Genomic DNA, 26,396 nt, shown 5'->3' with positions numbered 1-26,396 from the left:
AGCACTTCTAAAGTGCAACAGTCTATTTGCCTTTAGTTAATCCACCTCATAGTTTTCCTGGAAATATGTTTTTTAATTTTTGGCATATCCAACACTTTCTGAATTGCATCTCAGATTATCATCCATATTAATAAAAAAAAATTTGGGTTGGTGCCTAGCTGAATGCCCATATATTGCATCAATATGAATAGGGATTTGTTGCATCAATATTATTATTTCATGTAGTTGTAGCTCCATCAATTTACGCAGCGCTTTACATATATATTGTACATTCACATCAGTCCCTAACCTTCAAGGGGTGTACAGTCTAAGGTCCCTAACTCGCATTCATACATACACATACTTGGGACAGTTTTAGACAGGAGCCAATTCACCTACCAGCATGTCTTTGGAGTGTGGGAGGAAACCGGAGTACCCGGAGGAAACCCGCACAGGGAGCACATGCAAACTCCAGACAGGTGGTGCCGTGGCTGGAATTCGAACCAACGACCCTAGTACTGCCAGGCAGAAGTGCTAACCATTTAGCCACTGTGCTGCCCATATGAATAGGGATTGTCAGTGGTCAGTGAACTGGTGGATGGGAAACACTGGCCTAATGCCGTTACTTTTGATTTTGTTGTATCGGTCATAATAAACATGTTTTTGTTGTAAGACTTGCAGTAACAAAGGTTTTGTAATTTAACCAGAAATATTTTTCACTCTTCCAGAAACTGAGAGATCCAGAACATCAGATGGTTCATCCACATCAGATGAAGATGAAATTCCGGTAAAAAAAAAAACTGTAATATTGTTCACTGTTTTTTCAAAACCTTTTCGAAGCAGAACTAAGCGGTTTAATTTTTTTTTAAATGCAAATAGTATGAAATTGCAAGTTAGAAATAGTGCATACACACTTTTTTTTTTTTTTTTTTTTACTTGTGGCTTCCTCAGAAGTTCTTCCAGCTAGTGTGCAGGCTTAGGCTATGTTTATGCAGTTTGCGTTTTTGATCCGTTTCTGCATTGCTTTTTTCAGGGAGTTTTTGCACACATGTTTTTGATGCATTTTGTGTTTTTATGGGGGTGATTTTCTAGCCAACGTTTTTCTGGGCAGGTCAAAAATGCATAAAATCGCACTGCAGCATCTCCATTGAAGTCTATTGAACCATAATGCAGTTTTGCATTTTATAAAAGTCCCTGACCCTTTGCAAAGATCGCACCAGTTGAAAACGCAGAGATGTAATCTTCAAACATAGGAAATAATGTTAAATGGACTGTAGTGCGTTTCTGTAAAATGCAAAATACACCGCAAAACACTTAGGTGTGAACCTAACCTTTGTGCAGGACCTGGGATTCTCTATGACCTAGTTTCAGCTTCTCTTCCTGCACACTCTGAACTTACAGGCTTCCTATGAGGCCCCCTATGTAAATCACTCCCAGCACACATTTAATCCTTTAATTGCCCCTCATGTTAACCCCTTCCTGCCCAGTTCCATTAGTACAGTGTCAGCGCTTTTTTTTTTTTTGCACTGATCACTGTGTTGGTGTCACTGGGGATGTCAGTGACATCAAGTCAGTTCCCTCCAGTGTCAGAATAAATGTGGTGTGTTGTTTGTTTTTTTTGTTTTTCTTTTTTCACAACAAACTTGGCATACTAATGTGCTCTGTGCAATGGCATTGCACAGAGCAGCCCTGATTCTACTCTTCTGGGGTCCTCACCTGGCACCTCTGGCTCTCCTGTCCTCAGAATGCCTCTATAGCAAGCCACAAAGTGTATTATAGAGTGCCCATATAGCAAGGTAAAAAAAAATCTGCCTTCATCACTTTAAATCACTTCCTTCTGCCTAGAACTACATGTCCCCTGAGGCATTGCTCCTCACACATTCGCATGTTCTCAGGCACTTGCTCACGTGTGTTGCGCTGTATTTTCTGATATATAAATAAATAGTGCATTCTGTATGTAGGTCAACTAATTGACTGACCAACTAATAGATTATGTAAATAGTTGACAACTATTTTCATAATCAATTATAATTGTTTTATGTTGATTAGTTGTTTCCGCTCTACTGGGAACAGACATAAAATTCTGGCACAGCTATCCGGGAACAGCAAAGCAAAATTAAAAAAACAAAAAAAAGCTATATTTACAAACTCTTTTGTTCTACTCAGCCAACAAGTAAAATTCAAAATAACAACATACAAAGCCATCCTTGACTCTGCTCCGAGCTACATCACCAACATCTCAAAATGGCACCCAACTTGTTCTCTTTGGCCCTCCAAGTCTCCTGCTCTCTAGCTCCCACCTCACCTCCTCCCATGCTCACCTCCCAGGACTTTTTTGGAGCTTCTCCCATCCCCTGAAACTCCCCACCCCAGTCTATCCATCTATCTCCTATTCTATCTTTCTTTAAGTGATCCCTGAAAACGCATCTCTTCAGGGAAGCCTATCTCTAACAAACCACTAAACTTTACTCTCTCCATCAGCTCATCCCCTCACGGTTATTACCTTTACCACCGCTTTCCCCTCCCTTTTTAGATTGTAAACTCTCACGAGCAGGGTGCACCACCTAACCCTCATGTATTACATTCTATTGTCTCTTTATTTTGTACAGTGGTCTGCAAACTATTGGCGCAATATGAATCCTGTATAATAATAATTTAAAAATATGTTTAATAGGAATGATTATTGTTGATGTTGCGAAGGAATACTTGTTGTAACGTAATGACACCCAATCATATTTAATCTTTCTACTATCTTCATTAAGGAGAAACGGAAGCATAAATCTGCACCAGGGTAAGATTTTAATTTTACGTAGTGTTTTTTTGTGTCCCTGGGTAGAAATCTCCTTCACTTCCTGTCATGGTGACAGAGTGGTTCAGGGTCATGAAGGGGGTTCTTTACTAAAACTGAAGCGTGCAAAATCTGGTGCAGCTCTGTATAGAAACCAATCGGCTTCCAGGTTTTATTGTCAAAGCTTAATTGAACAATCTAAGGTTAGATTGGCTACCATGCACAGCACCAGATTCTGAGTGCTCCAGTTCTAGTACATCTCCCCTGATGTGTTTCGTAAACCTCAACAAAACAAAAAAAAACAGGTTTCCCTGAATTAAGTATATAATAATTTACCTAGTCATATAGAAATCACTTGGTGGATTAAACGAGTTGCTATTGCTATGAAGGTGGGGTAAATGTTTTAAATATATTTCGGTTATTCTAAGACAGATCCAAAATTCCTACTATATGGGCAGTTTTTTATAGCTGTGCAGTAAACTCACTGAGATCAGCCACTGATATTATCTGCGGATATTAGTCCATAAATTATTCATTACCAAACTTGCTACTTACCACATACACTATATTTCCAAAAGTATTGGGACACCTGCCTTTACACGCACATGGACTTCAATGGCATCCAAGTCTTAATAGGGTCTAATAGGCCTTAAGAGTTCTCTTCACTGGAACTAAGGGGCCAAGCACAACTTTTGACTATAGTTTGTCAGCAATACATTACCCATACAGAAGGGCCCATAAAAACTTTCCATAAAGACAATGGGGTAGATTTACTAAAACGGGAGCACTCAGAATCTAGTGCAGCTGTGAAATGGTAGCCAATAAGCTTCTTAGCTTTGACAATAAAACCTGGAAGCTGATTGGTTTCTAGGCAGAGCACCAGATTTTGCACACTCCAGTTTTAGTAAATAATCCCCTTCAGGTTCCTGAACCATTCTATCACCAGGACAGGAAAAGACAATGGGGTAGATTTTACTAAAACTGTTGCACTCAGAATCTAGTGCAGCTCTTCATGGTAGCCAATTAGTTTAGTTAAGCTTTGGCAAAAAAAAAACCTGGAAGCTGACTGGCTTCTATGCAGAGCTGCATCAGATTTCCCCTCTCCTCCAGTTTTAGTAAATAACCGCCAGTATTGTTATTGTTACAGATGAGTGTGTAAAAATGCATGATATCATTATCCAAGTCATTGGGCTGATAATTCTTCCACCAGCTTTATGTTGGTGCAACAGTAGGAAATGGTGTAAAAAATACAACCAGTACTGTTGAGTTAAGGTCAAAAGCTGACCATAAACTAGTAGATTTTCAAATGAACATTCGTATAACAATTCCCAGTATATTCACCGGCTTGACAGTTGGGTATGTTAAAATTTGAACCACAAAATCATAAACTATAATTTAATAAATATTCATAAAAAATAATATAATAAATTTAATTCAATAATATAATCAAACCAAAAACACTGAAATTTTAAATATAGCGCCAAGTTCACACATCACTGAGCAAAGTCGCAAAATCGTTTTCAGTGTCTGATGACGAATTTCCCCACGAATCATTATCACTCAATTCTGCAAGTGGTTCTAATTTACTATCGCTGTTCTCTAGCTGGTCTAAAACCGCTTTTGACCTAAAGGGATGCTTTTTGGACGCCATGGACGTTTCTCAGTTTCCAGGCAGAAAGAACAGTAAAAATGCAGGCAGGGCACAGGACAAAGCACTTGGGACAAAATGTATGTGAAATGGTTTGATACAGTAATGTTTTACTATGTGATTTTAGTGAATGTCACTTTCACAATTTTCAAATTTCCTGCCATTCCGTCCCCGTACGTCACAGGGAACGGAACTGGGAAGACAGATGCTGGCATCCGCCAGAGGACATTGCAGGGGGGACATCGCGGGAGCGCAGGACAAGGTAAGTGAGGAAGAGATCCCGGAGCAGCGCTGCACGGTATTCCCAAGTGTAGCTCGGGGTTACCGCTTGTGGTGCTGAAACTTTTACCCCGAGCTACACCCGGGAATACCTCCAGGGAGTTTAAAGAAGGTCTTATCAGAAGTTATAAAAAGCTTGTTAAATTCATAGTACTTGTCCACATTAAAGGAGTTGATGAGCTGCACGGTTGAATAGATCACCCACCCGTCGCTATCCAGCCATGCTGGAGCAGGGAGGTAGATTTCTTTTTGACCGCGCACAGAGGTAGCGGGTGCACACAGAGCCTGCCTCCTCTGTACATCTACAATCCTCCTCGCCATGCAGCCTGTGCCTCCTCTGCTCCCTTTGAACTGACAAAAACTGGAAGCTTTACCCTCCTGCAGCTGTTGGCTAGTTCAGGGGAGATGACTCAGTAGTAACTGGTGGCTTGGGTTATGAATGACTGCAGCTGGAAAGTAGCATGGTCATTCACAAAAACACAAGGCCAACAACAACCAGCTACTAAAGTAGTCTCCCTCAGACAATTGTAGTAGATGCCAGCTTGTGCTTTTATGAATGGCTGTGCTCCTCTCCATCATTGATAACACCGCTACTATTGTAATAATCCCCTCCAAATTAGTTTAAGAGAGACAGGAGGCCCATGGCTAAACACAAGAACATCCTCCAAAAGGAATGCCCAAAATGTGGGCATCTGTCTGGTGTGGAGCTACAGTTAGCATTTGGAGAAATAAACATTATTTTCAAACCACATCACAAACATTAACCGGGACTTTTGATGAGAGTTCTTCTTTTAAAGATATTGAAAAACACAGCATGTCCTACAACTGTGCTCAGCCGTTCACTTGCTTTAGGACTTTGAAGCATTATTGGTAAATCTAAAAAAACACCAGAACTCTCTTCTCCAGTTACAGAATGTTCATCCTGCATTTTATGCAAAGCCAAGTGTGAAGTAAACCCTGATGTATCTGCTGTTCTTTAAACTGACTCTATTTAATTTAAAAAAAATGGGCCCATTTTCAACAGGGCTAAAACGTGGTCATGATGATGATGGTAACGTGGTAATGATGTTACTAAAAGACTATAGCGGCACCTCCTGGCAATAAGGCTAGGTTCACACCTATGCAGTTTGCGTTTGATTCATTTCTGCATTGCGTTTTGTGGTGTGTGTTGCGTTTTTGCACATGCATTTAACATGTGTTTGATGCGTTTTGCAGGGGTTTATTTTATTGTTTCTAGGCAGATTTAAAACGTATCAAAAAGCTGCAAAAATGCATCAGAAACACACTACATGCTTTTCTGCAGCATTTTCATTGAAGTCTATAGAACCAAAAACACAACTTTTTGTGTTCAAAAAAGTCCCTGACCTTTTCCAAAAACTGCACCAGGTGAAAAAACGCGGGGATGAGAACGTGTCTCATAGGAAATCATGTTAAATGGACTGTAGTGCTTTTCTGCAAAATACTGCAGAAAACGCTTAGGGGTGAACCTAGGGTAAAAACTGAAGAATAATATGCAATATTAAAAATATTTTCAAAATTGTTTGTTTTGTTTTTTTGTTAGTCCTGGCTGAAATAAACAGAGAATGTACAAAACCACTTTACATTCCCTATAAATTTCTACAAAGGTTCTTGATATTGCTGGTCATTCATATTTAACATAATGCATTCTTTTTGCCCATGTTTGCCTTGTCCTAAAGTGATATTTATTTAAATGGTCCTTTTTTTTATATTTTGATCTTTTATAGTAACTATTCCTCTCAACGGACAAAAACAAAGAACATTGAACAAGGTAAGGTTTTTTTAATTCAGGTTGTCTGACATTGGAATGTTGTATTCTGGGAAATCGGCTAGCATTTCATGCTCTGCTACAGATTTGTTATATTTTAGTTTTTTAAATTTTTGCACCAAGCAGAAGGTTTCGACATATGCATTTGTGAGAATAAAATTAAATTCAGGGCTAAAAGGTGGTAGTAGTAGTTGCATTGATACAACAAAAATGAGTAAAAAGATAACATTTTTAAAACCTATCTCCGATTTATCATTTATCTTTCTAAAAATTGTATTGCTGGGTGACTGCATATTGCTCATAGTTGTTAAATGAATTGCCAGTGGTCCACAAATTGGTGGTTGAGAAACAATGTATAGTGGTCAAAACCTTATAACAAAAAAATTGCATCTTAAAGAAGAAGTATCACTACAAATGTTAAATCCTTATGAAATCCATTAGGAGACCTAGTACTTTGGCACTTGATCCCATTCTGATCTGTGCTGATTGCTGAGCAGCATGGTTGCCCATGCTGTTTGACCACATAGCTAGCAGGGAGACACATTTTTTTAGTCAAAAAGCTTTTTTTTTTTTTTTAATCTCCCTAGCGGTCTGATTATGTCCATATTTCTGTGCTCAAAGTGGTGCATTTTTTTTGCATGGAAATATGTATTTTTTTTTATTGTAGGCCTGTAATTTTTAGGAATAACTCGCTTAAATCTGTCCGAACAAGAGTCTAGTAAACACCCCGGGTATGTTACAATTTGAAACACAAAATCATAAATTATAATTTAATAAATAATCATAAAAAATAATAAATTTAATTCAATAATATAATCAAACCAAAAACACTGAAATCTGAAATAGAGCGCCAAGTTCGCACATCACTGAGCAAAGTCGCAAAATCGTTTTCAGTGTCTGACGAATTTCCCCACAAATCATTACCATTCAATTCTGCAAGTGGTTCTAGCTAGCTGTTCTCTAGCTGGTCTAAAACCACTTTTGACCTAAAGAGGCACTTTTTGGACGCCATGGACGTTTCTCAGTTTCCAGGCAATAAGAACAGTAAAAATGTAGGCAGGGCACAGGACAAAGCACTCAGGACAAAATGTATGTGAAATGGTTTGATACAGTAATGTTTTACTATGTGATTTTAGTGAATGTCACTTTTTGTCATTTTCAAATTTTCCGCCGTTCCGTCCCCCGTACATCCCAACGCTCGCAGAGGACGGAACCCGGATGACAGATGCCGGCATCCACCGGAGGACATTACAGGGGACACTGCAAGAGGGACATCGCGGGAGCGCAGGACAAGGTAAGTGAAGAACAGATGCCGCAGCAGCGCCGCATGGTAAGCCCAAGTGTAGCTCGGGGTTATGCTTTTGGTACTGAAACCTTACCCTGAGCTACACTCGGGAATACCGTCAGGGAGGTTAAGGTAGTTTAGGAGAAAATTACAGATGTACGGTACATATTGCCCACAAATGCAATGCAGTTAAAACACACGACATAGATGGATTCATTGTAAGGCAGTTTGGGAAAATCAGACACTTTAAGAATGCAAGTAGTACATCTGGACTAGCTATGAGAAGGCCTCTTCAGCACTTCTGGAGGCCATAACAATAGAAAAGGAACAAAAAAACCCACAACAATGTAAGCAATGTGAGGGGAAAGAGAGAAAATATCAAGGCAGTCCAGACATGGCGCACACACACCGATCAAGTCAAAATAACAGGAAGTTAAAAATTAACAGGGGTGTACAGATTCTAGAGGCGCTTGAAGCTTAATGGAGAGCAGATAAGTAGGACAGACTATTGTGTAATATGGGCTCAACAGGCTAAAAAGTCCATGTGGTGTGGATTTTTTCTGAGTCTGCGCTATCTTCTGCCACCAATGTAGGAGACTTTTTTTTTTTTTTTTTTTTCCCCCTAACAACCAGGATTGCTCTTTGTTGACACAATGGCATGGTACAATGGCAGCAAATTACATGCGGATACAAGTTATCAAAGTTGAACATCAGTACTTGGGCTCCTCTAGCTTGTTTTGTACTCAATATATGCTCATCGGATACATGGGAGACAAATTTTTAATTATGACTGAGTGACAGACACACAGGAGAGGGGGCGGTAACAGTGGATCGGGGGCTACATGTTGCTAACTGGCTGTACAGAAGAATCTGGCTATTAGGCAGGTAGAATGCCTGGTTTCTTCTACAAGGTCCAGTGCATACACCGCATCCTTATCCATTGAATGACTCTACCACTTTTAATTCAGTGCATACAGGGTGGAGAGGGGACCAGGCTTAGTGCTGGGCTGTAGTTCCCCCATAGGAATGCCCAAAAATTGAAGTTCTGCCTGGGGTGGAGCTTCAGCCAACAAAAACATAGAATAATAATTCATTTTCTTATAAAATGTGTCCACGGACCAGATCCTGGGGGATGCCATAAGTATTTAGAATAAGTAGTGATACTTCTTTTTAATTTCTATGCACACTGCTTTTACTTAGTTGTATTGGTCATGCCAAACTGGTTTTTGTTAGTAACCAGCTGTTAGGATATGGCATTTTATAGCTTTGTACTGTAAACAAACACGTTGTACATTCTTCCAGACATGCAAAGATCGGTATCATCAGAACGTCCATCCACATCATATGAAAATACAGCACGGGTAAAGGAAAGCTTGTAATACTGGTCACTGTTGTTTCTTAGTGTTTTATTCAAAAGAACTTCTTTTTCTTTTTTTTTTTTTTTTTTAATTCTAAAAGCAGAAGGTCTCCTTGATACAAATGAGCTCTCTTGCCCCTAGTGCTTGGCTGATTCATGTATAAACATAGGGCAGGGGTGGGCAACTGTGGCCCTCCAGCTGTTGTAGAACTACAAGTCACATGAGGCATTGCAAAACTGACAGTTACAAGCATGACTCCCAAAGGCAGAGGCATGATGGGACTTGTAGTTCACCAACACTTGGATAATGTTTTACTAATACAATGAGTTTTGAAGAGTGTTGTCTTCCAGCTGGTTGGGTCTGTTGCATTGAAGATTAGATACAGGGCGCGGAGTGGAGGACCCAGCTGTCCTGGTACATTGATTACTGTGGTGGTGGGTTTTAGAATTTACACTGAAGGCCTGAGATTGGAAATGTTGAAGACCGGTGAGCTATGTGAACAGAGTAACAATTCATTCTCTGTGCTGCTGCCCTGTCTTTCCTGATGATTTCTGTCCACAGCACTGGTCCCTAGTAGTGTACTGTCTTTGACAGATCTGCTGACGCTGGTCCTTTTATTAACCCATATACTGTATGCTAGGATCATTGACCGTATTGCCACTATTGACATTAAGAGGTGTCAGAGGTCACATTGGGTACCCATCAATTGCTATGGGACCCCATGATTTGTAGTCTATTCTTTACTGTAAACTACAGGTTTAAAAGGACTTAAAAAGTATGCTAAAAATAAATACTTATTTTATATTTTTTTGTATGTCTTTAAACTCAGTGACAGCTAATTTTTTTTTCTCTTGCTTCATCTTTTTTCAAGCGGACAAGGAATCGTAATTCTGACACAGGGTAAGATTTTGATTCTGCAAAGCATGCATTTTCATAGTGATACAATGATGACGGGGGAGCTTTAAAATGAAAGTTTGAAGCACTTGAGTATTTATTATAACTAGCAATAGGTTGGCAGCATTTTTTTTTTTTTTTTTTTTTTTTTTTTTAGGCATACAGGTATTTTTTTACATAAAATTTTTTTTTTCTTTTGTGGTTCCAGCAAATGTGACAATGGGAGCAGTGGTACAGTGACCCATGATGCTCTGTCGAATTGTTCAGTGCTAACTTACTAACATGTTTCAAGCACTGAGGATTCCTTTTGGGGGCTGCAGTGTTTGAACCCATGTCAGGAGTCTTGTGGTGTGATCTATGTGAGTTCTCAGCTATGGGACATACAGCAATGCTCTGATTAGTCTGATACTAGCAAAAAAAAAGTGCACATGGGCAGGGCATTATATAAAATACTACAAAAGTACCCCAGCAAACTTTCCAGCAGGCTAGCAAACTAGATAACTAAACTGTATCAGCTGCTCAGATTAAAAAAAAAGAGGTTTTTGTTGCATAAATGTGGAAACACAACTAAAACCACAATGATGCATCAAGACACATCTGAAAAGACACATCTAGCTCTAAACTATCAGATTTCTCAACTATAGTACATGTATAATAATGCAGAAACTGAGACCAGACTCACCTGGAGGCAGTCCTTTTCTCCTTAACCCTTCCCTGCCACTGACATATGACATTTGTCGGCAGCAGCCCAGAGTTTTACACACACTCAGGATTGCTGTAGTAAATATGTATAAATCCGACCACTGGATGTACCAACCCCCATCCCTCCCACACTGTCATGCTATGCTATGCTTCAAAGTCTCTGCTACCCAACCTGCAGGCCCACATGGCAAGTGTCCCTGGGTAGAAGGAATTGACATCAGCAAATGTAGTTTCTCAGGTCTCCTCTAGCCAGTAACATCCTAGAAGACGATTTAATCACTTCCAGTTTCTGCTGTCACTTTCCTCTGTAAATAATGTACACGCACATGCATACTGTACATGAACGCACATGTCGGGGGCACCTACACATGGAAACGTTAATTGTGCTACACTTGTTACATATCGCCTCACACGCCAATGGGAAAGCAATAATCCTATTTCCATTATTCACAGCTGACTCTAAATTAATGACTTGTAAAGAGTCCCTATGGAAAATTTTGAGTAACAAAGTTTGTTGCTGTCTCACGAGTATATGCAGTTTTAAGGCTTCATATTTTGGTTATTTATTTTGCTTGGCACAAATCTAATATTTTAGAGTTCACCAAAAATCTGGTAATAGATTTTTTCTTTGCATTTAAAATTAAAAAGATAAACTGTTTGGGGGTTTTACATAATCTTCAGGCCTAAAATTATTTTTTTTACATGTATAGAAAACACAAAAACTGCTCTGGCAGCAAAAGGGTTAAGGGTACTGCAATACAGAGAGTTTAATTTTTTTGGATTAAAGAAAAAAAAAAAACAAGGGCAGCTGCTCTGATCGATCTGAAACTAGCATACAAGGGGAAAGATACACATGGCCAGGGCAACATACAAAAAATATAATGTGGAACTCTACTCACCTAAACTCTAGAGATGCAGTGTTCTGGGGCTCCCTGCCCAGTCGCTGAATTCTTTGACCAGCTGGCTTCCGGGTCCCAAGCGCTGGCTCCTGTCATTGACCGAGCAGGGATGATGTCACTCCCGCACATGCGCGGGAGTTCAGTCAGATTTGGCATTGCCGAATTTGTCCAGTGAGCTGCGCATGCGTGCCTCACTGTACACGGGTGGACAGGCAGGTAAGTAGCTTTAATGCAGAAGAAACACAGCATGTCCCTCCTGCATTAAAAATCCTTCCAGTTTACCCATTTTTGTTTATATAGCCTAAAGATCCACTTTAAGATAGATTTTTTTTTTTTATTGCATGCATTTAGAAATGCATGTAAAGCCAAAACTGATGCATCAAGGCACCTGTCTAAAGTGTGATCGGAGTCCCCAGCTGTGGAACAGATATTTATTACAGGTACTTGTATGGCACCATCAATTTACGCAGTGCTTTACATGTATATTATACATTCACATCAGTCCCTGCCCTCAAGGATCTAAGGTCTCTAACTCACATTCATACTTACATACTAGGGCCAATTTGGACAGGAGCCAATTAACATACCAGCATGTTTTTGGCGTGGGAGGAAACCCACACAAGCACAGGGAGAACATGCAAACTCCATTCAGGTAGTATATATATATATATATATATATATATATAAGTGCTAATATACTAAACATAAATAAATACTACTGTCCAAAAATTATATTGTCCACAATAAAAAATCAAATCAAATAAACAGAATAGACAAAAATCCTCCAGAAAGACAGTCCGCAAAAAGGCTTCCAGCCGAATGTAGATCCAGTGATTATGGAGATCGAACCTCAAAAAAAGAGAGAACTCGCATAGTGTGATACCATAAAAACGCATAAGGTAATATCAACATCACTGCAAAACACATGTGAATCACACTAAACCACACATGGTGACTCATGCAGGTGAGTATAATATGAGCTGTGCAAACCGCTATAAACACTCTCATGCAGTGTGCAAACCATGTAAACACGTGTCCACTTCTAAGTGTAAGGATAAAACACCCTTACCAGAACATGGATATAACAAGCATGTAAGTCCCAATCCAAAAACGGCTTTTCAAACTTAGCAAGTGGTAAATTCCTCCTCCAATACCATATAGATTCCCTCCAAAGCTGAGCAGATTATACTGATAAAGTTCATGTAAAAACTCATCCGGTCATGTTCTCAATGACTCCGGATAATGCCACCACAAACAGCAATAGGAAGTTCTTCGATGCCACATAAATTTTATTGCATAAATGTTACATCATATTAAAATTACAAACAGACCCTCCATAGATCCTCAGGAACACTCCTCCTGTGTCTCTGAATGGAATTTCCAGGATCCAAGATGGCCGACCGGCAACTTCCTGTTACTCAATACGTCTTGACGTCACTTCCCTTTTGTTATCCATTCAGGTAGTGCCATGGTTGGGATTCAAACCCAACCCTAGTGTTGCTAGGTGGAAGTGCTAACCACTTAGCCACTGTGTTGCCCAGATGTAGCAATGTACAAACTGAGAGCAGGTCTACATGTTTCATATTGCTGCACCAAGGCTAGCTTCAGAATAGAAAATAAAAAACTAGTACAGCCATGGTAAGCTGCAACATTTTTTTTTTTCAATACCTTTTTTTAGACGGATCTAATTTTAATATTTTTTTCTTTCTTTTATAGTGTCTATTCCTTTCAACTTGAAAATAAAAAGAGTAGCCCTGCACAAGGTAAAGGTTTGGGTTTTTTTTTTTGTAGACAGACTTTTTGGAGAATCGGCCAACATTTACTGAAAGCCCATTCTCACCACAACACATTATGAATGAGCTGGAAACGCTTTAACAAACAATGAAATACAGTTTTTTTTTTTTTTTTTTTTTTTAAACACGGCACACCACAATGCACAGAGCCTTTTCTTTTGTGTGTTGTTGCACGATAGTTCAAGTGCTCTGCAGCACACTATATTTGTGTTTTTGGGTGTAATCAAGAATGAATGGCAACACACATACTGTATACCTTATTGTAGCCCTCATTGTGATGTGAACAAGTGCTCGCGTATACAAACACACTTGCATCTTTTTCCATTTTATGCAAACTGTTAACCTTTCATAGTTTTATTATATTTAGTTTAGGAATTAATAGGTGTTTATTTTACAGAATACATTTGCTATTATCAAGGATCCTATATGCCCCTCCTGACATTTATATGGAAATTAATTATCTGTATTCATAGACCATTTTGATTGATGTCTGGCTGGGGGATTGCATATTTGCAATACATGTTCTAGGGATGGCCAGTGGTCCATATATTTATGGTTCAAGTAACCAGTTTGTAGTTGAAAAACACTGCGCTAGTAATAAAAGCTAAATAAAAATTTAATAGAACCACATTTAAAGTTTGATGCCGTGCCATTAACCTGATATTGTTTTACTGGTTGACATAAACTAGATTTTTTTCTTTTTTAAAGACCCGAATTTGTTAACTTTTTAGATATGCCATATTAATGAACTGTACTTCTAACAAAACTATTTTACCAGAATCTGGATGGTACGGATTGTCAAGCAGTTCATCCACATCACAGGAAACACCAGTACGGGTAAGCAATTAAGCACTATTAATTTTGATTTAATTTTAGTCATAGCCTTTTGACTAAAATACCATTTTAATTTTAGTCATATTATAGTCATCTGAATTGTTTGTCAACTACATTTTAGTCAACTAAAATCTCCAGTACTGTAGAAAGAAAGCAGTATTGGCTGAGAGATACAGGCTCCCTCTGTCTACCTGCTGCCTGGGAGTTCTGGAACAATTCCCTGCAAACCACAGAAAAGGAACTGTTGGATTCGTGTCTGTCTAGATGTGATGTGGTGTTTCCCCTTCCAGCAAGGTAGCATTTTCTTAGCACCATGTAAAATGTTAGCCTTCCCAGACCAGTCAGTTCTCTGCCCTGTGCACTTTCTCATTCCCATTTACTTCCCCATCCCTACTTGCAGGCCACCTCCCCATCCCCAAAGTATAATGCACCTTGTCCTGTGCACTTCCTCACTCCCATTTACTTCCCCATCCCCACTTGCAACCTGGGATTACAGCCAATAGGAGTCTACAGTTTTGTTTGTTTTTTTGTTTTTTTAATATTTTTAAAATTGTACTTCTGTTTGCCAAAAAAGCAATATTTTTGTTTTATAAAATTTGGTTTTATTTTTGAAGACTTTACTTCACAACAGCTAAATCTATGTGTGTAGTGCATGTTCAAACCTTAATACCATAACTAATACCATGGTATTAAATTTTTACTCCAGGCATATATAATGTGTTTGGAAATTCTAGAGAAATGCTTAAATAATGCATTACAATTTAACTAAACCCATTAGATTTTAGTCGACTAACTGAAAATTGGAATTGATTTTCGTCATAGTTTTCGTCAGTTGACTTAATTCTAATTTTATTTTCGTTTAGTTTTCATCACTGAAAACACGCAGCTGATGAAAACTATGATGAAAATATTTTTGTCAACGAAATTAACACTGCAATTGAGCTGTTGCACTCCTCAGTTTCCATGATTCATTGTCAGAGGCTTGCAGGCCTAAAAGCCTCCATACCTGAAAGAAGTAATTGTTCGGCCAGTAATTTTCCACCCACACAGTTGATTTTTAAATTGGCTTTTGTCAAGCCTGGTGGTGCTTGCAGGACCATCTATGGATCAAATTTTGTCTGATTCATCAGGAATCAGCTAAAATACAAGTAGTCTGTGAGGGCCTTAATGCCATTTCTGTTGCCCTGAACTTCCATGGATACCGCAGTAGCTAAAGGATACACAGTTGAGGACAAAACATTCTTGAAGGGGAGGTTTCAGAAAACATACAGCCTTCAGCTACAAAATTGTAAGGAAGAGGGTCTCTTTGACATGTCTTTCGCTGTTCTTGATGGATGCTGTATTGATACACAGATGTGGTGATCAGTTACCAAAACGTTGTTGAACAGTGTTGTCTCCAAGCTGGGTTAATCATATTGCAGACAAGATAAAAAGATTGTTAGGCTGAGCTTGGGAGCACCTAGCTGCGATCAGACATATACTGAAATCAGTAGAGGACAAGAAAAGATGGCAGGTTTGCAAAACTTATTTTGGGATATTAGGAGGTAAGTTTAACCACTTGCTCCCCACAGGATTTACCCCCCCCCCCCCACCCCCGTTCCAGTCCAGGCTATTTTTTGCTGTTCAGCACTACGCTATTTCAACTGGTAATTGCCCAGTCGTGCAATCCTGTACCCAAACAAAATTTGCCTTTTTTTTTTTCACACAAATAGAGCTTACTTTTGGTGGTATTTGATCACCTCTGCGATTTTTACTATTTGTGCTATAAAAAAAAAACCAAAACGAAAATTGTGAAAACCCCCCCCCCCCCCGATATTTTTTTCACTTTTGGTTATAAAAAATATCCAATAAACTCAGTCATAAATTTAAGCCAAAATGTATTCTGCTACATGTCTTTGGTAAAAACAATATCTCAATACATGTATATACACAGTTGTGCTTGAAAGTTTGCATACCCTGGCAGAAATTGTGCAATTTGGCATTGATATTGAAAATATGGCTGATCATGCCAAAAAATGCTCTTTTATTGAAGGATGATGATCATATGAAGCCATTTATTATCAAATAGTTGTTTGGCTCCTTTTTACATCATAATAATAACAGAAATCACCCAAATGGCCATGATCAAAAGTTTCCATACCCTGGAATGTTTGGCCTTGGTACAGACACACAAGGTGACACACACGGGTTAAAAAGCCAATTAGAGGTTAATGTCCCACATCTGTGGATTTTTAAATTGCAATTAGTGTCAGTGTATAAATCGTTAATGAGTTTGTTAGCTCTTACGTTGAAGCACTGACTAGGCTAGATACTGAGCCATGGGGATCAGAAAAAAACTATCAAAAGTCCTGCGTAACAAGGTAATGAAACTTTATAAAGATGGAAAAGAACATAAAAAGATGTCCAAAGCCTTGAATATGCCAATCAGTACTGTTAAATCACCTATTAAGAAGTGCAAAGTTCAGGGATCTCTTGATGCCAAGATCAGGTAAAACAAGAAAGATTGCAGCCACAACTGCCAGAAGAATTGTCCGGGTTTCAAAGAAAAACCCACAGGCAACCTCAAAAGAAATACAGGCTGCTCTGGAAAAAGATGGTGTGGTTGTTTTTAAGGAGTACAATATGGTGATACTTGAACAAAAATGAGCTGTTTGGTTGAGGTGCTTGAAAGAAGTTTTTACTGCACCAATGCCACAAAAAAAGCCCAGTTATAATATGCCTGACTACACCTTGACATGCCTAAGCAGGCCTTTTTGTGTCATTGTTGCACCTTGGCACCTTGACCATGTACCTCATTTCTGTTCAAGTGTCATCATATTGTGCTCCTTCAAAACAACCACACTGTCTTTTTCCAGAGCAGCCTGTATTTTTCTTGTGGTTACCTATCGGTCTCCCTTTTGTATCCCGAACAATTTTTCTGTCAGTTGTGGATGCAATCTTTCTTGGTCTACCTGACCTTGGCTTGGTATCGAGGTCCCTGAATTTTCCACTTCTTAATAGGTGATTTGACAGTACTGATTGGCATATTCAGTCTATCCTGAATTCTGCGGCCAGACTCATCCACCTTACCAACCGCTCCATATCCGCCACCCCCCTCTGCTGGCTTCCGATTGCCCAACGCATAAAATTCAAAATATTAACATTGACATACAAAGCTGTTCATAACACTGCCCCAAACTACATCACCGACCTGATATCCATCTACCACCCAAAACGCACTCTCCGCTACTCACAAGACCTCCTGCTCTCCAGTTCTCTGGTCTCCTCCCACGCCCATCTCCAGGACTTCTGCAGGGCTTCCCCCATCCTCTGGAACTCACTACCCCAATCCATCAGACTGTCACCTACCCTCCTCACCTTTAGGCGCACCCTGAAAACCCATATCTTTAGAGAAGCCTACCCCGCCCTCACCTAATTGCTGATCTCCTCCGCTCTTCCCACCACTCCATCCCCCACAGCTGTTTCCTCCTGTACCACTCTCCCCTCCCTCCTAGATTGTAAGCTCCAAGGAGCAGGCCCCTCGAACCCCTCGTGTATTGTATTGTTACTGTACTGACTCACATTATAATGTACAGCGCTGAGCAAACTGTTGGCGCTATATAAATACTGTATAATAATATTCAAGGCTTTGGACATCTTTATGTCCTTTTCCATCTTTATAAAGTTCCATTACCTTGTTATGCAGGACTTTTGACAGTTCTTTTCTGATCCCTATGGTTCAGTATCTAGCCCAGTCAGTGCTTCCATGTAAGAGCTAACAAACTCATTGACTATTTATACACTGACACTAATTGCAATTTAAAAAGCCACAGATGTGGGACATTAACCTCTAATTGGCATTTCAACCCATGTGTCACCTTGTGTGTCTGTACCAAGGCCAAACATTTCAGGGCCATTTGGGTGATTTCTGTTATGGTTTAAAAAGGAGCCAAACAACTTTGATAATAAATGGCTTCATATGATCATCATCCTTCAATAAAAGAGAATTTTGTGGCATGATCAGTCATATTTTCAATATCAGTGGCAAAATTTCACAATTTCTGCCACCAGGGTATGCAAACTTTTGAGCACAACTGTATATTGGAATTTACACAGCTTTTACTTTCTGACTGCTTATCGCATTTCTTGAGGTGCTAAAATGCCAGGGCAGTACAACCCCCCCCCCCCCCCCCCCCCCAAAATGACCCCTTTTTGGAAAGTAGACACCCCAATGAGTTTGCAGAGAGGCATGTTGAGTCCATTGAACATTTTTATTTTTTGGCAAAAAAATTTTTGAAAATGAAATTTTTTATTTATTTCAGGTACTTATATAGCACTTTCAATTTTTACGCAGCGCTTTACATATATATTGTACATTCACATCAGTCCCTAACCCTCAAGGGGCGTACAATCTAAGGCCCCTAACTCATTCATACATACACATACTAGGGTCAATTTAGACAGGAGCCAATTAGCCTACCAGCATGTCTTTGGAGTGTGGGAGGAAACCCACGCAGGCACATGGAGAACATGCAAACTCCAGGCAGGTGGTGCCGTGGTTGGGATTTGCAACGACCCTAGTACTGCCAGGCGGAAGTACTAACCATTTAGCCACTTTGCTGCCCTATTTGTTTATTTTATTTATTTTTTCAAAAAGTTGTCATTTTAATTATATATTGCTCATGCATGCAATGGGTATATGTGGAATTACACCCAAAAACACATTCTTCTACTTCTCCCGAGTATGGGGCTACCACATGTGAGACACTTTTTGGCAGCCTAGCTACATTAAGGCCCCCAAAATCCAAAGACCACCTCCAGGCTTTCAAGGAGCATATTTCCTCATATCACTTCCCCACTTCCTATCAGTCTTAGAGGCTCTAAAATGCTAGGATAGCACAAACCCCCCCCCCCCCCCCCAAATAACCGCTTTTTGGAAAGTAGACACCCCAAGAAATTTGATAAGTATTTTACAGATATCATTCTTGTCAGGGGTTTTGAAAAAAACATGTGGCAACAAGTGAGATCTGTAAAACACTCACCGTGCCTCTTAGCAAATACCTTGGAGTGTCTACTTTCCAAAACGGGGTCATTTGGAGGGGTTGCTTCTATTATCCTGGCATTTCAGGGCTAACAGAAGCTTCCTCCACACGTCACCCACTCTTGAAGACCAAGCCTTTTCTAACACTTTTTGTTCACATGAAAAAACTGGGGGTTTTTTGCCAAAAAATTACTTTGAACCCGCAAACACAATATATTGCCCAATTTTTTGATAAAATATAAAAAGATGTTACGCCGAGTAAATAAATACCAAACATGACATGCTTTAAAATTGTGCATGCCTGTGCAATGGCAACAAAGTACATACATTTTTTTATTATCGAGCCTTTACAGGTCACCAATTTATATTTACACAGGAGGTCTAGTGCTAGAATTATTGCTCTTGATCTGACGTTTGTGGCGAAACGTCACATGCATGGTGAAACCACTGTTTATATACTGGCACGCGGTCAACGCTTGCACGCGCAGGGGGACAATGGTGCGTTTTTTTGTTTTGGTTTTTTTGTTATTTTGATTTTTTGTATTTATTATTTTTACACTGCTCTTTTTTTTTCTTTTTTTTTTTTTTTTTTTTTTTTTTTCCCTTATTTATTGCTATCACAGGGAATGTAAATATCCCCCCTGACTGCAATAGGCATGGACAGGTATTCTTTTTTGAGAAATCTGGGGTCTATTAGACTCTAGATATCTCCTCTGCCCTTAGATCATCTGATCTCACCAAGATCGCTGTGATCAGATGCTTTCCCAATTTACAAATGGCGCTGTTTATATCCTGCAAAACGGAAGTGATGAAATGCTCGCAGCTTCCGATTTCTTAGACTATAGAGATGATTGGCACCATTCTGGTCACTGATCAGCTCTATGGTCAGCCAATGGCTCTGCTCGTTGCAGTCTCAGATTCCCCTGTGGAACAGGAGAGCCCAAGAAAACTGTGGAGGGCAGCAGGAGGGGCGGGGGGTTGTTAAGGCAGCTAATTGGCCACTAGGATTTCTTTTACAAAAAAGCTGACCTCCGGCATCATCCCGGTCAAAGTCCTGTGACGTACCAGTACATTGCTGGTTCATGTTGGGCATATATGTATCAGCAGAGAACGGGCATTTAATGAATCGGGTCTGTGGCCCAATATGACCGCAATTCATTCTTTTTTGTAATGCCCATGTTGAGGATTAGGCCCAGAAAAGGTTTAAATTCATAATCTGTGATAGGTTTCCATGCAGATCGTCTGGCAAGAGCTGAATTTGCGTGGGTAGCGATGATTGTGGGCCAAAGCAATTTATATGCACAACAATACAATTGGTACAAATCTTCCGTGAAAAACAGCAGAAAGGCTAAACACTAGTGCTGGCAGCAAACTGGGCTGATCCTGCTACCAATGCCTTTTTGGGGACACTATACAAAGCGGGCACTAGTATAATTCTGTTCATGATCATTATATTGATCTGTACAAACACTATACGATAGTGATCTGTGATTGGCTGGAGCTGGTCACATGGTACAGGGTGCTATGATTGGCCCCATGTATCATGTGACAGCTGTAGGCCAATCGCAGCTAGCTCACTAGGAAGAGAAGCAGCGCTCTTCGGAATGAAATTCGTTCATAACAGCTTTGCTTACAGTGTGATAATGTGATCGCATAGCGTTCACCGGGATCTTCATTCCGCTGTACCTGCCGGACACAGCAGTCATGGTGCCGGGGGAGCGCTGCACCCCTTTGTGTTAGTACAGCCAGAGCGACGCTTTGCCTGTAACTTCCGCCCGGCCGCAGTACATTGCGGGCAGTCGGGAAGCCGTTATGACCTTACACTAATATAACTTGCAAGCATTAACTGGTTTTCCTCCTCTGACCTTACTTTTTCAACTGTCCCCCAGCTGCGCTGACACAATCCCCATTCTATTTGTGCTGCCGGAACCTATGGAGTCCTGTAGGAATCTCCTCTGCGTTTGCGCTTCTGCATTGAACTTCAACTGTATGTGCTACCATTCAGAGTGTCGCATACACAGGCAGCACAAGATTTATTTAACCACTTGCTCTCCAGAGGATTTACCCCCTTTCCTGACCAGGCCATTTTTTTGTATTATGGTGCTGCATTACTTTAACTGACAATTGCGCAGTCTTGCAAAGCTGCACCCAAAAGAAATTTATGTCCCTTTTTTTTTTTTTTTTTCTTATTAGTAGAGCTTTCTTTCGGTGGTATATTAAATTAACCACTTGACTACCAGGCACTTATACCCCCTTCCTGCCCACACTTGGAATGACAATTGCGCAGTGATGCAACAATGTACCCATATGAAATTTTTTCACACAAATAGAGCTTTCTTTTGGTGGTATTTAATCGCCAGTGGGTGTTTATTTTTTGCGCTATAAACCAAAAATGAGCAAAAAATGTGAAAAAAAACCCCAAAAAGTTTTTCTATCATAAAATTTTGTAAACGGGTAATTTTTCTCCTTTAGCGATGTGCGTTGATTAAGCGGCACTGCTGGGCACTGATCATCGGTGCCAATCCGTCCTCTGACAGTTGCCAGTTATTGGCAGTACTTTCCTCACACTGTGACAGCGTGAGGAACGTGCACACGATAACCGACAACTGCATTTTCCGCTGATCTGCTGTGTCATTGGACACGGCTGACCACGTGGTAAAAGGCCGCTGTGATTTAGCCTTTTACCACATCACGTGATCAGCTGTGTCCGTAGGACACAGATCGCCGGTGGCGCATGGGAGGGTGTCATATGACGCCCTCCCACTACTGGACAACCGCACTGTAGCCGTCATTCAGCTATAGTACGGTTGGCAAGTGGTTAATCGGTTTACGTGAAAGTTATAGCGTTTAGAAATAGCGGTATATATGCTGGGATTTTTTTTTTTTTTTTTTTGGTGGCGATCAGCGACTTATAGCGGGACTGAGGCGGACATTCTGACACTGACATCTCCAGTGACACCAATACAGTGATCAGTACTAATAAAAAGCACTGACGCTGTACTAATGGCACTGGGAAGTTAGGGGTTAACATGTGGGGAGATCAAAGGGTTAAGTGTGTGTGCGTGCGTGCTTCACTGTAAGCCATGCATAGCAGTGTGCAGGAGCTGACAAGGGAGAGAACTGTATTGTTTACATGCAGTTCTCTCCCTCCATTGGTAATGCTCCTTGATCACCGAGTGTTGGCGAGTAATCACGGGCTGGGACCCGGTGATTGACAGCTGAGGCCACAAATAGTGGCGTGGGTAGGGCTCATGCACGTCCCCTACCCGGAATTGCAAAATCGCGTGTATATAAACATGACTTTGTGCACCCGTGTCGCCCTGTAGCAGTATTACTGCTATAGGGCGGACAGAAAGTGGCTAAAAAAAGTTTAAATGCAGTTTTATAAGTCCTGTATAATAATAATTTTCAGAAAATAATTAATGTATTTGTTTATACAGTTAAAGCTGGAATACATACGCGCAGCGGCCAGTTTATTAGGTTCACCTGTTCAATTGCTTGGTGACACAAATTGCTAATCGACCAATCACATGGCAGCAACTCGATGCATTTAGGCATCTAGATTTGGTGAAGACGACTTGCTGACGTTCAGACCAAACATTACAATGGGGAAGAAAGGGGATTTAAGTGACTTTGAACTTGGTATCATTGTTTGTGCCAGACGGGCTGGTCTGAGTATTTCAAAAACTGCTAATCTGCTGGAATTTTCACACGCAATGCAAATTTTGTGCAGATTTGTCCACTGCACATCCATGGTGCGAATCTCCCTTTCCACCACAATCTAAAGGTGCTGTATTGGATTGAGATCTGGTGACTGTGGAGGCCATTGGAGTACAGTGAACTCATTGCCATGTTCAAGAATCCAGTTTGAGATGATTTGAGCTTTGTGACATGGTGCATTATCCTGCTGGAAGGAGCCATCAGAAGATGGGGACACTGGAGTCATAAAGGGATGGACATGGTCAGTAACAATACTCAGGTAGGCCGTGGCGTTTAAACGATGCTCAGTTGGTACTAAGGGGCCCAAAGTGTGCCAAGGAAATCTCCCCCACACCATTACACCACCACCACCAGCCTGAACTGTTGATACAAGGCAGGATAGATCCATGCTTTCATGTTTACACCAAATTCTGACTCTACCATCTGAATGTTGCAGCTGAAATTGAAACTCATTAGACCAGGCAACATTTTTCCAAGCTTCTGTTGTCCAATTTCAGTGAGCCTGTGCGAATTTAGCCTCGGTTTCCTGTTCTTGGCTTACAGGAGTGGCACCCGGTGTGGTATTCTGCTGCTGTAGCCCATCTGCTTCAAGGTTCAGAGTTTTGTGTGTTCAGAGATGGCATTCTGCATACCTGGTTGTAACGAGTGGTTATTTGGTTTGAGATGATAGAAAGGAAACAGTAACTCCATCTGCCCATTCTCCTCTGTCATAAGCAAGGCATTTTCATCCACGCAACTGCAGCTCACTGGATATTTTCTCTTTTTCGGGCCATCCTCTGTAAACCTTAGATGGTTGTGCGTTAAAATCCCAGTAGATCAGCAGTTTTTGAAATACTCAGACCAACCCTTCTGCACCAACAGCCATGCCATGTTCAAAGTCACATAAATCTCCTTTCTTCCCCATTCTGATGCTCGGTTTGAACTACAGCAAGTCCTCTTCACCACATCTAGATGCCTAAATGCACTGTGTTACTGCCTTGTGATTGGCAGATTAGCAATTTGTGTTACCAAGCTATTGAACAGGTGTACCTAATAAAGTGGCCGGTGAGTGTACATATATAGTATTTCTAAAATAAATACATTACTGCACTTACAGTATTTGCTGTATTTTAATATACTGATGTTTGTTATAAAACACCTCCCAAAGTGACACTGCCTAATTTAAAAAGCTGCTACAAATTAAAAAGGCAGCAGACAGAAGTAGGCCTTTTTAACGGGTTATTTCAACATCTTCTGGGAAGCTACAGATTTCAACCTACATGACATGATTGTTACTTTACACAGATGGTAACTGATCCTACTTGAGTGAAAGAACTACTAGATTCATTATTTTCTAAAAGATATAATACCATATCACATATGGAGATCACTTTTTTTTGCGTTTGGGATTTGGAAGGTGTACCATTCTGTAGAAATGATGCAGGATTGGATATGGAGTTTTGAGATTCCTCTACTCACAAAGTTGCCTGTTGTAGAAGGACACACTGGGGAGATGAGAAGACATGCAGTTAGTCCCTCCTCACTCCTTGGTGCTAAAGCAGGTGATGGGCTGTTTGGTAGTTTCATCTCTAGTTATGACATAAACAAATGCCACGTGGACCTATTACTATACTTAAAGTAAGTACTTTTGCTGCCAAATACAGCTCCAATGGGGAGAAATCCTCAGCTGAAGTTTCTTCAAAAACTGACACTTCCAGGAGTGTCAATCGTTTATTCCTCCACTGCGCTCATTCTCTCCTCCTCTTTCCATACACACAAATGCATTGGGAACACGACACATTCTATTCCAAATCAAAACATGAAGAAAAATAGATCAAATTTGTGTTGTTCCTCTAAAAAAAAAAATTGAAGAAAAGTGAATATTAGACTGTTCAAAAAAATAGCAGTGTTTGTATTCTTCTTTACAAACTCAAACATTCACTATATAAACTGAAAAATGTTTGAAGATTTTGCTTTCCTTTGAATCACTTAATGAATATTTAGTTGTATAAGCACTGTTTCTGAGAACTGCTGTACATCTGTGTTGCATGGAGTCAACCAACTTCTGGCACCTGTGAACAGGTATTCCAGGCCAGGATGATTGGACTACATTCCACAGTTCTTCTCTTTCTCGGTTTTGCCTCAGAAGCTGCATTTTTTATGTCACCCCACAAGTTTTCTATTGGATTAAGATCCGGGGATTGGGCTGGCCACTCCATAACGACAATCGTGTTGGTCTGGAACCAAGATGTTGCACGTTTATTGATGTGTTTGGGGTCGTTGTCTTGTTGGAACACCCATTTCAAGGGCATTTCCTCTTCAGCATAAGGCAGCATGACTTCTTCAAGTATTCTGATGTATTCAAACTGATCCATGATCCCTGGTATGCGATAAATAGGCCCAACACCGTAGTATGAGAAACATCCCCATATCATGATGCTTGCGCAACCATGCTTCACTGTCTTCACAGTGTACTGTGGCTTGAATTCAGTGTTTGGGGGTCGTCTGACAAACTGTCTCCGGCCACTAGACCCAAAAAGAACAATCTTACTTTCATCAATCCACAAAATGTTGCGCCATTTCTCTTTAGGCCAGTCAATGTGCTCTTTGGCAAATTGTAACCTCTTCAGCACATATCTTTTTTTCAACAGTGGGACTTTGCGGGGGCTTCTTGCAGATAGCTTGGCTTCACATAGGCGTCTTCTAATTGTAACAGTACTCACAGGTAACTTTAGACCTTCTTTCATCTTCCTGGAGCTGATTGTTGGCTGAGTCCTTGCCATTTTGGCTATTCCTCTATCCATTCGAATGGTAGTTTTTCGCTTTCTTCCACGTCTTTCAGGTTTTGGTTGCCATTTTAAAGCATTTGCGGTCATTTTAGCTGAGCAGCCTATCATTTTCTGCACTTCTTGATATGTTTTCCCCTCTCCAATCAACTTTTTAATCAAGGTACGCTGTTCTTCTGAACAATGTCTGGAATGACCCATTTTCCTCAGAATTTCGGAGAGAAATGCACTGTAACCAGCATGTACAACATTTGCTGCCTTCCTTCCTTAAATGAGGGCAATAATTGCCACCTGTTTTTTAAAGAATGAATGACCTCACTAATAGAACTCCACACTGCTATTATTTTGAACATGCCTCTTTCAATTAGTGATTCAATTACACAGAATCAGCAGCATGCATGTCATGACTGTTGGGTCTGTTGGATTTCTATTACTCTACTACACCTGCTAGTAAATTATTTGCCATGTAGAAATATAATTTCTACCAAAAACAGTGATTGATCAGGTTAGTGATGTCTGACTGCTATTAATTTGAACACAACTGTACTTCTCTATTCTTAAGCCACTCCAGTCAGGTCTCCAGTGGCAGCTTCTGTGTGTAGGAGAGATAACAGCTGGGAGATGGTGTCACCCAAAGACTTACTAA

At 40.3% G+C, this 26,396-nt stretch overlaps 1 protein-coding gene across 1 annotated transcript in view; it reads left to right on the top strand.

Annotated features, from left to right (window-relative positions):
* The window catches only part of PHF11 (PHD finger protein 11), a gene marked incomplete at its 5' end in the record, with an annotated part of 75,037 nt that overhangs the window by 27,155 nt on the left and 21,486 nt on the right, over positions 1 to 26,396 (top strand). Inside the window, 7 exons of the mRNA XM_089654377.1 lie at positions 708 to 766; positions 2,742 to 2,770; positions 6,440 to 6,483; positions 9,068 to 9,126; positions 9,995 to 10,023; positions 13,335 to 13,381; positions 14,190 to 14,248. Coding sequence (XP_089510503.1) covers positions 708 to 766; positions 2,742 to 2,770; positions 6,440 to 6,483; positions 9,068 to 9,126; positions 9,995 to 10,023; positions 13,335 to 13,381; positions 14,190 to 14,248 — 326 coding nt within the window. The remainder of the gene's footprint in view (positions 1 to 707; positions 767 to 2,741; positions 2,771 to 6,439; positions 6,484 to 9,067; positions 9,127 to 9,994; positions 10,024 to 13,334; positions 13,382 to 14,189; positions 14,249 to 26,396) is intronic.

The sequence above is a fragment of the Staurois parvus genome, unplaced genomic scaffold (assembly GCF_062004578.1).
Source record: "Staurois parvus isolate SC_StPar_1 unplaced genomic scaffold, SC_StPar_1.0 ptg000761l, whole genome shotgun sequence".
Classification (NCBI taxonomy): Eukaryota; Metazoa; Chordata; class Amphibia; order Anura; family Ranidae; genus Staurois; species Staurois parvus.
Note: the sequence above shows the minus strand (reverse complement) of the source record. Positions and strands in the feature narration are given on the sequence as shown.